The sequence below is a fragment of the Mustelus asterias genome, chromosome 10 (assembly GCF_964213995.1).
Source record: "Mustelus asterias chromosome 10, sMusAst1.hap1.1, whole genome shotgun sequence".
NCBI lineage: Eukaryota > Metazoa > Chordata > Chondrichthyes > Carcharhiniformes > Triakidae > Mustelus > Mustelus asterias.
Genome location: NC_135810.1, coordinates 72,694,519 through 72,710,464, shown reverse-complemented (window position 1 = coordinate 72,710,464; position 15,946 = coordinate 72,694,519). Strand labels below are relative to the sequence as shown.

At 38.4% G+C, this 15,946-nt stretch overlaps 1 protein-coding gene across 8 annotated transcripts in view; it reads left to right on the top strand.

Annotated features, from left to right (window-relative positions):
- Positions 1 to 15,946, top strand: part of mitd1 (MIT, microtubule interacting and transport, domain containing 1) — a 22,425-nt gene extending 6,479 nt beyond the window's left edge. For 3 of the 8 annotated variants that reach the window (XM_078221905.1, XM_078221910.1, XM_078221912.1), the window contains exons 3-8: positions 858 to 959; positions 4,558 to 4,694; positions 5,108 to 5,194; positions 8,614 to 8,729; positions 12,228 to 12,288; positions 14,430 to 14,611. In XM_078221905.1, the coding sequence (XP_078078031.1) occupies positions 858 to 959; positions 4,558 to 4,694; positions 5,108 to 5,194; positions 8,614 to 8,729; positions 12,228 to 12,288; positions 14,430 to 14,525 (599 nt within the window). In that variant the 3' untranslated portion in view covers positions 14,526 to 14,611. Of the gene's footprint in view, positions 1 to 857; positions 960 to 4,557; positions 4,695 to 5,107; positions 5,195 to 8,613; positions 8,730 to 12,227; positions 12,289 to 14,429; positions 14,612 to 14,900 lie in introns of those variants that run through there. The other 5 variants (XM_078221906.1, XM_078221911.1, XM_078221907.1 and 2 more) reach the window with 3 other exon arrangements.

Sequence of the window (15,946 nt, the reverse complement as noted above, 5' to 3'; positions counted from 1 at the left end):
CCCTTTAACCCCAAGAGCTATATCTAATTTCTTCTTGAAATCAGACAACGTTTTGGCCTCAACTACATTCTGTGGTAGTGAATTCCACACATTCAGCACCCTCTGGGTGAAGAAATTTCTTCTCACCTCAGTTCTAAAAGGTTTACCCCTTATCCTCAAACTATGACCCCTAATTCTGGACTTCTCCACCATTGGAAACATTCTTTTTGAATGTACTCTGTCAAACCCTGTTAGAATTTTATAAGTTTCTAATAGTTGAATTATTTTCCTCCACCATGTTGCTCATAACTCCTTTTGCTCTATCACATTTCTACAGTATAAAAGCTATTAAATACTCATACTGTGGTTTTTGGTGACGATGAGATCGTGTTTATGCATATTAAACTTGCAATACAAAATAATGTGGGTACCATCATTCATCTTTGCTGTTCTGACTATTCATTGGGTGAATCCATCTAAGATGATACTGAGCCAAATAAACTCAAATCTTGGGTTTGAACCTTATTTGTGATGTATGACAGTTCACTGCAATATCCTTGGACTTGGAAGGGAAATGACAGCAATCATTCCAGTGCAAGATCATTATAATGATGACCTCATGTTGGAAATTCCACAAATAAGGACAATAGTGGCCTCAGTTATGCTGTCCCCTCCACAATGTCAAGCAGCTTTCTGACTGTTATTGTGAAATAGCCATTTGGGTGAGATTCTAGAGTGCCACAATATCCATGCACCATATCCTAGCATGAGGCAATGACTTCAAGAAAGAGCAGGGAAAAACAATGCTGCATGCAAAATGTTCTGTACCATATATAAAACAATTGGCAGATTAAATGAAGACTTATTTGTTTTGATAGCTACAAAAGATGACACAAAAAAAGTCCACTTTCGACAGAAGATTGAAAACTACATGAATCGAGCTGAACAAATAAAGAAATACCTGGATAAGCAGAAAGAAGGTAACTAAACTGAATAACCTGAAGGAAGCCACATTACAAATGCAGTAAGAGATTTTACCTCTCCTGTATTTGGGATATTTTGTTGCATGTCAGATGTAATCATTTAAAGACCACATTTTATGTCTGCATCAATTGTAAGGATTTCAAATACTTCATTAGATAAATCAGATAATGGTATAATACGTTTTTTTAAAAAGATGAGGGAAATCCCTCATCCCAGGCTTTCCCAAACTGGGCTCCGTGGAACGGGCTGATATATAAAATGTGAAAAATGCTACAAAACTGCTTGTTCAATTAGAGGCTGGCTTCTCCAGAATCCAACCTCTGGACGAGCTGTGAACAGCACGAAACTCAAGTTTCCAGATCAGGGTGAGTGCAGACAGCAAAGTGTTGGGGAGAGCGGTGGAAGAGAGGGTTGAGAGTTTGTTTTTGAGCATGAGAGAGAGAAGTGAGTGCGAGGGTGTGTTTGAGAGAGAGGTATGTGGATGCGTGAGAGTGTGAGGTACAGGTGAGTTTATGTGTGAGACAGTGTGTGTGTGTGTCTGATACAAGAATCCAACTTTCCAGCAGTACTTAAAGACTTAAGTAATTTTTTAAATTGAGAACTTAATTATGTTAAATGCATACATAAAATAAATAATAAAGATTTCCATAAATTAGGTGTCTTACTGTTTGTACCTATTACATGAAAACAATTATTTTTTGTGTTTTAACTCCATCACAAAAGACTGTTTCTTTATCATACTCTTTGGAATTCAAAAGGGCTTCATGACGGCAAAGTTTGGGAATCCATACCTCATATGATTCCTGATCTGTTCTGAATTAGCTGATCATATCTGAAGAAAGTACTAAATACAATTGGATTCACTGACTAATGAAAGTGGGGGGGAAACTGTCAGCCAAAGTTCTTCCTTCCTGAACAATTGTTTTTGCTGGAGAAAACATGTTTTGCTGTTGAGAATTAAGATTGGCCCCAGCTTATAGTTCTTCCATGATCAAATACCTTATTAACAATCACAAAAAGAGCAGTTGTCTGTGATATTAGACAGCTGTTAACCCCATGGAACTAATATGCTCACAGGAATTATCCCCCTCTGGGGATTTTTTGGGGATTGGAGGGGAGGGCACAGGACGAATGGAACATGTGGATGATGTAGCACATTAATGCTCATGTTTGCAGTATTGCACAATGCTTGGATGGTTTGTCTGGATAATTTCAAGACAGTGAATGATGCATGAGTGTCCATTGTAGTTGAGCAGAGGTCATTTGCTTTCCTTAGGAAGAAAAAAGATATTGAATGATGCCACTTTGAGTTTATCCTATACAGCATACAACTGGTGTTGACACAGGTCAAGAGCAGTTTGGCTGAAAAATTACGACGTATTTACAACACTGAAACAAGCTATTCAGCCCCACTGGTCTGTGCCAGTGCTATACTACTCACAAATCTCATTCCACAATTCATTATCTCAACTCATTAACATATCCTATTCTTGTCTCCCTTGTGTGCTTCTCTAGTTTCCTTAAATTAATGCTATTTGCCTCAACTTTTGGTAATGAGACTCACATTCTAACCCAAGAAACTGATTTTGAATTCTCTTTGGATTTATAGCTGACTATTTTATATTTATATCCCTAAGTCTGGTCCTGCCTGCATCTTCTCCACATCTACCAGAATAAATCCTGTCAGAATCTTGAAGAACACTATCAGGTTACACCTCAGTCTTCCTTTTTCTAGGTAAAACAACCTGTAGCCTGTTCAATCTTTCCAGATAGGTATAACCTCTCAGTTCTGGTATTACACTAGTAAATCTTTCTTGTACTTTCTTCAGTGTCTCTATATCCCCTTTATAACATGGTGACCAAAACTATCCATTGCATGATCCAACTGTATCCAAATTTAACATAACTTCTCTGTTTTTCAGTTCTATCCCTCTAGATGGTGAACTACTGTGCAATTTTAAAAATTATCTTATTAACCTGAATCACTGTATATGGTGATTGTTGTTTTTGTACACTCAGATCCCTCTGTTCCTTGCCCACTTTAGACATTTACTTTCAAAGGGGTATTTGGCTTCATCTTTTTTTCTACTAAAGGAAATAGGAACAATTTAACATGGGACAATACATTTGCAGCTGTTTGATAAATTTAACTGCGCTGTTTCAAAGGGGACTATGAATTTTGCATGGAAGTTACAAATATATAAATCAGACAGTTTTTTAAAAAAAATTTCATGGGGTGTGAGTATCCCTGACAAAGCCAGCATTTGTTGTCCATCCTTAATTGCACTTCAGAAGGTGATGGTGAGCTACCTTCTTGAACCGCTGCAGTCCATGTGGTGTAGGTACACCCATGTTTCTATTAGGTGATACAGTTCCAAGTTGGGATGGTTTGTGGCTTGGAGAGACACTTGCAGGTTGTAGTGTTCTCATTCGTCAGCTTCCCTTAACCTTCTCTGGTAGAGGTTTCAGGTTTGGAAGATGCTGTTAAGAGGCTTGGCAAGTTGCTGCAGTGCATTTTGTTACTGCTGCCACGCGTGGTGAAAGGACTAAACGTGTAAGATGGTGGATGAAGTGTCCTGGATGGTGTCAACTTCTTGTTGTCGGAGCTGCACTCAGTCAGGGCAAGTGGAGAGACTTGTCCCTTCAATTTCCAGATTTCTTTTTAAACTGAAATCAAATTCTGAAACTCATAGTGGAATTTGAACCAAGGTTCTGTGAATTATTTGTCCAGGTCTCTGCATTTAGTGTGTAAAATAACCTTTATAAAATAAATCACTTGAAGGAATGTTAGAAACTTTATTACCTTTTAACACTTTGAAAAGAAGATGCATTTCTTCCCGATAACAAACCAATGAATTTAGTGAAACTTAGTCCAATTAATAGTACAAAAAACAGATAGCTTAGCAGTGCCCACATTTTTCTCAATAGAATCAAAGATTCCCTACAGTGCAGAAGAGGCCATTCAGCCCATAGAGTCTGCACCGACTCTCTAACAGAGTATTTTACCCAGGTTCTCACCCCCGCCCTACTCCTGTAACCCCACACATTTACCATGGCTAATCCATCTAACCCACACACCTTGGGACACCTGAGGGGGAATTTAACATGGCCAATCCACCAATCCTGCACATCTTTGGACATCTAAGAAACATTAAATATTCACATTAAAAATTGAACTGCTTTAAAATGTTGCAAGCTGAGATTTCAAATATGACACTTGGAAGGTATATTTTTATTTTGTGTGCGAAATGGATGCTAAATAGATTTAAGTACTGTATCCTGAATGTTTAGTATCAGCTTCAAATTAATTTTATGAAGTAAAATTTTAAAATTCTAATCAACTAGGTTGTAATGCATATGTGCAGAATACCCCATTGAAACCATGTAAAGGCTTAGGGGGGGAATTTTCCCGTCCCGTCTGCCATGGGAATCGTAGCAGGTGGGGGTGGACCATGCAAAGGTTCGTTGACCTTGAGCAGGAATTTACAGCCTTTGGGCGAGCGCGGCCGGAAAATCCCACCCTTGGTGTCTAACTAAATTATTTTAAAACTATGATTTTTGTGTACAACCTTTCATTATTTATCTGTATTTCAGAAGGGAAATATCATGAACAGATCAAAATTCCAGAAGATGCGACTGGGTTTAGTTATGAAAAACTTTTCAAACCATATTTGGACCCATTTGTTACTGAAGTATGGGTGGAAGACCCATACATCAGACATGTTCATCAGGTGAGAAGTGTCATACTCTTCCCTTTTGAAATGGAGTGCTTCAACATGTACTTAAAGCATAACTTCAATTTGTTGGCAAGATTACTGATACTGTCAGTCTGTTGATAACAATTTGCCAAATGCTATTATTTTGATGCTGGTAATTTAAGGGAAGTGCTAATTTGTCTCTCAGGCTGCAGTTTTACCCAATTTACCAGACACAGGATGCGACTGGTTCAATGATAAATGAAAGGAGAACTACTAAATTGGGGAATATCAGCTGCAGTCGGAATAATTTCCAAATCTTTTTGAAACATTAATTGTTGAGAAGAAAGTAAACTAAAATTTTGAAGCATACTGCTTTTAATTTGATGAAAGGCAAGCTTAACACTATAATGTGCAATTCATACTGATTGTGATATTTTGTTTTATAGCTGTACAACTTTTTGAGATTTTGTGAGTTGCTTCTAAAAGGATCTTGCAAAGTGAAAACTATCCATCTACTGACTTCACTTGATAATGTACGTAACTTACTGTGGATTATAGTGTAACTGTTAAAAGATCTTCATTGCAAACCAGAAATAAATTCAGTATAGGAACTGCAACCAGAGGATGCTGCAATGTGTTGGAACATAAACATTGCCTCTGACATATATGTTGCTAATGCTGGTTTATAATTAATAAACTGTGTATTTGTATTCCCTCAAATTCTTTGCAAAGAGAATAAATGTTCATTTAAACATTTGAGATATTTTTACATCCTACACACCACTGTTCACAATCTTAGCTGTATCAATGTGGTGAACAAGGGAAAATATCCTAGGGGAGGAGGAAACATATTTCACCAGTCAAGAAATATTGGATTTTTATTCCTTAATCTGGTAGAGAGCCCAAGAGCAAATTTTGGTCTGAATCTTCCAAAATGGGAAGCAGCAAATGACTGTACTGATGTACACTGGGACCCTGAGGAAGTCCCATGTACATGCATGGCAATTGCTCATGAAGTTTAATCTTCCAGTTGGGGTTTTATGCTGCATGATTACCTACAACAGCAAAATTAGATGGCCATAATAAAATAGACTTGAGCTGTTTGCTTATCATTTTTTTTAAAAACTGATTTACTCGGAGCTTTTCCTCGCAGATGTAAAGGAATGCAGCTCCAAATAAATTAATGAGTGTCAAAGTGCTCCCTCACCAGGACAACCCCAATACAGAACCTCCCTGCTGATAACGTCCATCCCCAATGACGGTACTCTTCCCATTTTCCCTCCCCAATGCAAACTCTGTACCCCCCTTGCATGACTCACCGCACAGAATCAGTGACTCCTATTTGGCTGATGTTGAAAGAGTCAGCATTGTCAGGAAGAGAGGGAATTGAGCATAGTTTGAGGGGAAGGGAGCCAAGAGGGTGAATCTGGAGTAAGTATTGTTGGGTGGTGAGGGAGGGTCTAATTTAGGAGCAGGAGTATACCTTTTATCCCCTCATCTTGTTCCGACATTTGATAAGGTCATGTGGTCTCTAATTGTCTATTCCTTGTGCCCTTTGACTCCCTTGTCAGCCAAGAATCTATCTAATTCAGGCTTATAAATATACAATGTCCCTGCCTCCACTGCTGTCTGTGGAAGAGAATGCTCACAACCCTCAGAGAAAACATTTCTCCTAATGTCCGTCTAAAAGGGGAGATCCTTATTTTTAAACTATATAGCCTGGTTCTAGTCGCTCTCATAAAGGGAACCATCTGTTCAGCATCCACCTTGTCAAGTCTCCCCAGGATCTTATATGCTTCTCATTCTTCTAACTCCAAAGGATAGAGGCCTAACATGTCCAATCATTCCTCATAAGACAACTTCATCTCAGGATTAAATCAAGTGAACCTTCTCTGAACTGCTGCGAATGCAGTTATATCCTTTTTTAAATTAGGAGACCAGAACTGTATACATTACTCCCTATATGGTCTCACTAACACCTTGTACAACTCTAGCAGAACTTCCCTACTTCTATATTCCATTCTTCTTGCAATAAATGACAAAAATCCATTTGCCTTCCTGATAATTTGCTGTACCTGCATTTTGTTATGCATGCACCATGACACCCAGATCACTGTGTAGCACAGAGTTCCACAATCTCTTTCTATTTAATTAACATGCTGTTTTCCATTCTTCCTGCCAAAGTGGACAAGTTCACACTTTCTTTTTCTGTCATATTTTAAATCGCTTTCTTAACCTATCTATATCCCCTTGCAGCGACCTTATGACCTCTTCACAACTTTATTTCCTACCTATCTTTTTGTATCAGCAAATTTAGCAAACCATACATTTGGTATTGTTAGGATGGGTAAGGGAAGGAGGATACTTGTTGTTGAGGTGAGGGCATGAGAATTGTTAGGGGGGAATGCTGTGCAGTTTTGTGGGTGATACGTCCATTTAAAATCTCTAATTCAAGGAATTGAAGACAGATCATAAGGGGTATGTTTTCAGTTCATAACAAAAAACAGGAAGCAGCTCTGCTATAGTTACACTTCACCATTACGTCTCCTGACTCTGCTCATTGATGAATAACTGTCGGAGTTGGGACCAGTGGGATCAGAAGTTTTTTTATATATTCATTCATGGGATCTGGACATCACAGGCTAAGCCAGCATTTATTGCTCATCCCTAATTGCATTTAAGATGGTGGTGGACTGCCATCTTGAACCACTGCAGTCCCAGTGGTGTAGGTAGACCCATGGTGCTGGTAAGGAGAGAGTTCCAAGTCACAAACAAAAACATAAAGTGCTGGAAAATCTCAGCAGGTCTGACAGCATTTATGGAGAAAGAATAGAGCCAACGTTTCGATTCTGGATGACCCTTCATCCAGACTCAATGTTGGCTCTCTTCTCTCTCCACAGATGCCGTCAGACCTGCTGAGATTTTCCAGCATTTTCTGTTTCAGATTCCAGCATCCACAGTATTTTGCTTTTATCTATAGTTCCAAGTCAGTATGATGTGTGGCTTGGGGGGAAACTTGCAGGTGATGGTGTTTGCATGCATCTGCTGCCCTTGTCCTTTCAGATGGTGTTGGTGTTGTCTGAGGATTCTTGGTGAGTTGCTGCAGTGAATTTTGTAGATGGCATACACCACTGCCACTCCTAGTGATGGAGAAATGAATGTTTATGGAGGAGGTGACAATCAAGTGGGCTGATTTGTCCTGGGGGCTGTCAAGCTTCATGAGTGTGATTGGTGCTGTACTCATCCAAGCAAGTGGAGAGTATTCCATCATAGTCATGACTTGTGCCCTGTAGATGGTGGATAGGCTTTGGACAATCAGGAGTTGAGTTACTAACTGCAAGATTCCTAGCCTCTGACTCACTCTTGTAGCCACAGTAATAATATGGCGAGTCCAATTCAGTTTCTGGTCAATGGCACCTGCGGTTCTAATGTAAAAAGGACATAGGCAGTTTAAATTGCAGTCAGCGATGGATGTTCCTGCTCTGCTGCTGACCTGAAGATAGCTGTATTTAATATGCACTATGCGGCCTGGATGATGTAATCATCCTCGTCCACTTCCTTTCCTGTAACAAGCCACTAAGAAATCCGGAAGTATGGTCCAATCAATCACTGCACTTGCATTTAATTTGGATATCTAATATGAAAGCAGGAGTGTCCTGGCAATTCTTATTTATTATCTGGAAATATTTGATAAATAGAAAGCCTATAACAAAGTATTCACCTACTCAGTTGTGGTCAATAAATGCTACAGAAGGACATAATTGGGGGCAATTGAGAAAATAGCTTCAGAAAATATCAAAAATTATTAGTTTGTTATACTTAATGATGATTCTATAAATAAGCCTGCTTTATTGTAAACTTGTATGCAGGAGTGTTTATGCTAATATCACATTACTGCTGTCATGCACAACATATATAGATAGTATGCATTTATCTTCTTCATGTACTGTAGAATGGTGGTAATTCACAGCAGAGCAGTAGCCTTGAAGAGATAAAGCAGTCATTACAGAGTTATGGGGTAACCTTGGAAGTGAACTACTCTCCTTCAATACATGACCGAGAAATCAGGTAGTTTCTTTAAAGCATCGCTGTATTTTTGTTAATTGATGTATTATTGTCATCTCCAGCATTGTTCAGTTTTTGTTCAAACATTTGGTCCTGATGTTCACAATATAATCCTTTAAGATGCGCGAGTCTCCAAAATTATTAAAACTACTCTAGCATTGTCTTATACAAAACAAATTTCTTCATCATTGAGCATGCATGGTATGCTTAGATATTACTTTATTTTGTACCTTTAACAGAGTAAAACATCCTCTGTAAGACATAGTGGCAGGGGCAGAGTCAGACAATTATGGAGATAGAAATAGGTAGTCTTAGCGAGAGCGTGCATATGTGGTTGAAAGCTCATCTCGGAGCAAATACAGTGAGTAGTCTGGTTCAGCCTTGGATCATTGCAAGAAAAAGGAATAGAGTCAGTGACTGTAGAACAAAATAAGTGATAGGAGCCAAAGACAATAAGCTCAGCCTTCCCAATAGTTGGAAGAAAATGTTTGTACATCTAGTACTGGGATTCAGACAAGCAGCCTGACAAGTTAGATATGCTGGAGGACTAGAGAGCTAAGTGTCATAAACACAAATAAAGCACCTAGCATGGTTTCCAGGCAATGCTCCTGGATAAAAAAATTGACCCTCACTGAACTGATACAGGTTAGTGATTGAATGCAGTTTCCAATTTAAAGTTGGAATGTTTCTGAAATTAACAAACTAGAATGCCAAATCTGAACCATAGAAATTTACAGAACAAAGAGAAATTGTTTAACTTGTTAAATTTGTGTAGTCTCTCTGAAAGAGCTGTCCTTTCCACATACCCTTTTTTACTATCCATTTTGTTTTTAAGAGCTATTATAGTTGGTGAGACACACTGTTCCACAAACCTTCCTTTTGTTTATTTCATGTTTATGCCATCTATTTACCAACTTAGTGACCAGTGAAGTTATATTTACTCAATCAAAATACATAATTTTTGAATATCTCTACCCAGATCTCCTCTTAACCTTTATTCTAATCATAATTGAAGTTTTTATTCCTTGTACTAACTTAGTGAATCTCTTCTGCATCCTTTCTATGGGCCTGACTTTGTACCTTCAATAGGGGACCCAGAACTGGACACAATTTCTAGATGCAGCCTAATCAAAGTTTATCTAAATTTAGCTTTATCCCCTTACCAAAGTCCAAAAATGCTTTTCATAGCTTCATTAACTTGTGGTCGAAGCAGACTTTTGGTCTGCTTTATGTATTAGTATATAGTGAAAAGTATTGTTTCTTGCGCACTGTGCAAAACATACTGTACATAGGAGGAAAGGCGAAGGTGCAGAATGTAGTGTTACATTCATAACTGGGGTGTAGTGAAAGATCAATTTAATATGAGGTAGGTCCATTCAGAAGTCTGTACCAAATCTGTAAGAAATTGAATTAAAGCATTATTAGAGTTTAAAATGAGTTAGAATAGAGTTTTAAAAGCATAGAATTAGAGGGTATGCTGGGCACAGCTTGCAAAAAGTCACGGTATCTTGGATAATGTTCTTCCTACTTTTAAACATTGTGCTCCTGTACTCCATTTTAAGTTTTAATATTTTGATATGTATGTCCTCCCCTTATTCTTCTCCCAAAAAGGAAGAAATTCAAAAGTCTGAGTATTGCCTCCCCCCCGCCACCACACCCCCACCCCGCCCTAATAGTTGATGACTATTGTTTCTGTTGCTCTGTAAGGTTCAATGCTTTGATTGAGCAGATTTACTTTTATGAACATATAAAACTGACAGAAAGGAAAAGACTAACTGATCCAACAGGCCTGACCCATATCATTAGCCATAAGCCACCATGGCTAAACAACAACTTCTTTCCTCGCTCAATGACCCCTTTCTACCCACGCCAGCTATGCTGAACAAGCAAAAGGTACAAGAGCCAATAAAGAAAAAATATCCTGTAAATTTCAGCTTTGACCCCCTCAGCAGATTAAAACCAAGAGATCACATGGAACAAATGGATGGAGGGAGGGAGACAGTGGTATTCCCCAGTGGTCAGTTTTTTTTGATCTACGTTTGTATCTTGAACTGGGGGTACCAGTCAATTTCAAAATTTGTAGATGACACAAAAGCTTGGAAGTGTAGTTAGCACTGATGAAGATAGAAATGCACATCAGGAGAATATAGAGAAGCAGGTGGAACATAGGCAGACACACAACAGATGCAATTAAAAACAGAAAAGTGCGAGATGATGCAATATAGTAGGAAGAATGAGGAGAGACAAATATAGAAGGTTCATATAGAAACCCTACAGTGCAGAAAGAGGCTATTCGGCCCTTCGAGTCTGCACCGACAACAATCCCACCCAGGCCCTATCCTCATATCCCTACATATTTACCCACTAATCCTTCTAACCTACACATCCCGGGACACTAAGAGGCAATTTAGCTTGGCCAATCAACCTAACCTGCACATCTTTGGACTGTGGGAGGAAACCGGAGCACCCGGAGGAAACCCACGCAGACACAGGGAGAACATGCAAACTCCGCACAGACAGTGACCCGAGCCGGGAATCGAACCCAGGTCCCTGGAGCTGTGAAGCAGCAATGCTAACCACTATGCTACTGTGCCACCCCTTTTACAATGTAAAAGGGAGTGCAAGAAGAGCGCGCCATGGGGTTATTGCATATATATATTTGAGGGTGACAGGGCATATGGACACCAGGCTTTATAAATAGAAGCATAGGGTATAAGCTAAAATCTTGTATACAGCGATTGCCTCTAATTGGCAGAATTGTGATTTTTGGATAATAGAATTTTTATCCTTTTAATTTTTATTCTGACCTTCACTTCACCTCCAAACACTGCCATCTCCAATTCCACCAAGGCTGGGAGGAGTGAGTCTCAAAGTCTAGAAAGTCCCTACGTTGTCAGGAGCAAGTTTGCAGAACCAGAAGGATATGCTTTGCTCTGGCCACTTGGTTGAGCTTTTCAAGCGTTTGGCAACCTGTGGAAGGAAGGGATAGGAGATTGCAGGGAGTAGTAGAACACAAGTCTCGATGGGTGAGAGCAATGGAATCCGAGTCTTCTCAGCAGGTCAGGGTGGATGGTGTGGTTAAGAAGAGGGGCTGCTGAGTGAATGAGGGAGGGAGAGTGGTTGGTCAGATGAGCTGCTGGTTGAGTGGAAGGGGGGGGTTTGGGAAGAGGGGGGTTGGAAAAAGTAGTTACTGATCTCTACCAAGATAGATTTCTGTAACTCTACAGCATTTTATTCTTTGTTACCTAATTGAAATTATATTAAATGATTTCAGTAGAATGGGGATGTTAAATTTCAATGTTTCTAAGCTTTATTTGTTTTCAAATGTAACATTTAATAGCTCTTTTACAAACTTATGCTTTCACATTCTCTTTTCTGAACATTTTTGCAGTGTTGCATTATGAATGCAAGAAGTTGGCAATTTTTGAGAAATTAGAAAATCTGTGTTGCTGAAAAAAATGCATTTTTATTGAGTTTGAGTAAAATGTTTATCTATAACAGATTTAACAATGGGTGGATGATCAAGATTGGAAGAGGACTCGATTACTTTAAAAAAACACAGGTTTGTTTCAGTTAAAGAGGGAGGTTTGATTTTTAAGACCGCTGCTAAAAATGAATCCAAGTGAAAATTTTTATATTTGATACATAAATGCGGTTTAAATATTGTAAATAAGAAAGATGTTATTGAGCTCTGTTGTGTATGTGAATTAATGACATATCAAAACACATTGTTATTGAGTCTGCTAGACACAAATAATTCAGCTTCGGCATGTTGTTTAGTGAAGTAACTTCTTCTAACCACTTTCTATTTTCATACAAAGTCATTAAGACCATGCTTCCAGAACTCTTTAGATATTCTTGTATTTTATTCTGCATATGGAACGAAACAACTTGCATCCTTGGAACTTCATGTTCCAATCCCTCTACTCAGTTTCAGAAAACACACCTAAAATGGCTTCATTTCGCAGACTTGCACTTTTATCTCTGGTGTCCTTCAAGGATCCACCCTTGGCTCTTTATTTATCATCTGCATGCTTCTCTGTGCTGATGTCATTCAAAAGTACACCATCAGTTTCCATATGTACACTGATGACAGCCAGCTCTACCTCACCTCCACCTCTCGACTTCTCGTCTGTTCAATATCCAGTACTGGATAAATAACAATTTCCTCAAAACTAAATAATGGGAAATCTGAACCCCTCATCTTTAGGCACACAACAACTTCATGCCTCTCCCTTGCAGCTATTGGAGGTTGGATCAGATAGTTCACATGAGCCCGAGATGAGCCACATTTTCACTCCAACATAAAAGCTACCTATTTTCCTCTCAGGAGGGAGGGGTTAAAATTTAGAGAAATGGTGGATAACTGATCCCATTTACTGGACCAGCTGTTTTGTTTCTCCCAGTTCAGGAGTATCAAAGTTCTTTCCCCTTTCATTTGCTTTATGCAAACACTGATTTTTCCCTTTCGATTGTCTCATTCACATTTCTCGCTTCTCATTCTCACTGTTGCTCCTGTTTCCTGTATTCTTAGCCTCCAACTTTAAAATTTCAAACTAGAATGCCCTATTCAAATTTTTAACCTCAGTCCCAATTACACCAACAACAAAATATATGCTTTTCGTTGACGTTTGACTTTTCATAGTTTACTGACTTGGTTTTGTTAACTTGTATAAAGTTATCTATTTGAACTGCCTTTCAGACCAATGTAATTCAGTGTCCAAGGTCGTTAACAGTTATTGCAATTTGAGTCTGCTGTGGTGGCTGCTTGTTTGCTGTAGCATTAGTCATTGCTAAGTAACCCGAGAGAAGTTTTGCTTTCAGAGTTGACTCACCCTACCTTACAATAGTACAACTATAATATTTATCTCTTATGTGAACTTGTGTTTTGCACCTGTGTGCTTCTTGTTCTCTGAAGATGGACTGAACAAGTATTTAAGATGAGCCTTAATATGTATGGATACATTGCTTTATTGAGGTTGCAAAAACAAAACTCAATTACGTAAAAATACCTTGTACTGTTCAAATAAAGTAAAGCATTTCCCACTTTTCCGCACCAACGTTGGATTAAATTACTTAACTTAAACAAGATTCCTTCTGTAATCCACCGTTTCTGTTTCCAAAACCTGTGTTCACAGATAGGGATCAAAGATTTGCTAACAAATTGGGTTTCACATGTTTTCCAATTACTGAGAGAAGCTACAAATTACTGACAGCCACGATTTGTATCAGAAATGTTTGATAATTTTATAGTATTAACATTAAAACTATTTCTCTGAATCTTTTCTGTGGGGAAAGATAAACATCCTAAAACATGACAATTCTAATGGACATCAGAAACAGGGACAGAATAAAGGATAAAACCTAAGGTGGGATGGCAGCAACAAATGAGAAGCAAAAAGCAGGAAATAGCAACAGAGAAATGTGTATGAAAATAAAAATAAGCAATCATACAATGAACTTAAGAATATAAATAGTTCAGGTTAAAATTCATACTTAAAGTTACATAAAGGGAGGCGGTTTAAATTATTTTCTATACGAACTGGCAGCTACGCTCGTCAGAAATTCAACAAAATGACCAAGGCATGAATGCCACTAAATATGTTTTTTTTTAAGTTTAATTACTGAAAGGAGGAAAGTTTTCTTCTTTTAATAAAATGGTACAGATTATGTGTCTCAGATCACTTTCATTTATATTTCCAGGGCCGATTTTCAATTGGTTATTGTGATTTCGACTTGAGACAATGCCATGAAACTACAGTGGACATTTTCCATATCAAGCATACAAAGAATTCATAATTCACAGATCCTGTATACTGGGTACTTTATTATGCAATGTATAAAACTGGCACATTTGTAATAGGGAAATTAATATTATTTGAATACCTAGCACCATTTGTTTTTTTTGCCAAAAAAATTCTTGTTTAACTTATAATTTTACAAGATTGATTTTAAAAAAAAATAACTTTGATAAAAGCTGACTAAAAGTTTATTCACTGACCAAGTAACTCCATGCTGATTCCTGTGCATGGCTGCTATAAACTGTGCAAGAGCTAATACTTTAAAGCAACACCAGCAGGTTTAATGAGGGTGAGGGTGCATTACAATGGCCTTGAAAACAGAACACAGCTTTTCTTCTAACAGGATAAATTTTATTTTATATGTACATTCTAGTGTCAAATCATACCAAAAATATCAGGAGCAAACTCTGCTGTGGCATATCCAGTACAGAAGATGGTTGTGACTGTTGGAGGTCAGGATATCGCTGCAGGAGTTCCTCAGGGCAGTGTCCCAGACTCAGCTATTTTTCTTCATCAATGGCCTTCCTCCATTGTGTCACAAATTATGTTTACTGACAATTGCAAAGCGTTCCATTCAGATAATTAAACAGTGTCCACATCCGTGGCAACACCCTGATGAGTTGACTTGACAAGCAATCAGCACCCTTTTCTCATGCCGTATAATTGTGATCATTTGAAATTCTTATGGCTGTCCTGATGAACGCAATATGAAAAGCTTTGACAGCATGCCTTTTTTTTCTGCAATACAATCAACTAATCGAACAGAAATTTAACAGGACCAGTCACAAATACTGTACAGCAAATAACTCACTTTCTGACTCCCCAAAGCCTTTCTACCAACTACAAGGCATAAGTCAGGAGTAATGAAATATTTTCCATTTGCCTTGATGACTGCTGCTCCACCAACACTAAAGAAGCTTGACCCCCATCCAGGACAAAGCAGCGCACATGATTGGCACCCCATTCACCCCTAAACATTCAGTCTGTACCACTGGCAAACGATGGCTGCAGTATGTACTATCAACTGGTCTTCAACAGCATCTTCCAAACTGCGAATCCAACCCATAGAAGGACGAGGAAAGCAGGTGCATGGGAAAACCACCATCTGCAAGTTTCCTTCCAAGTCACACACCATCCTGACCTGCAAATACATCATTATCCATTCATTGTCACCAGGTCAAAATCTGGAAATTCCTTATTTAACAATAGTGTGGGTGTGTCTGTACCACGTGGACAGCAGTAGCTCAAAGATTTCAGTGCTTCAAAAAGGCTTACCACCACTTGAGGGCAATTAAGGATGGACAATAAATGCTGATCTTGCTGGCACACATCCCATGAATGAAAAAAAAATGTATTTGGTTCATCTTCCTGTGTACAATAATTTAGCGAAGATAATGATAACATATTAAATTCAATTTT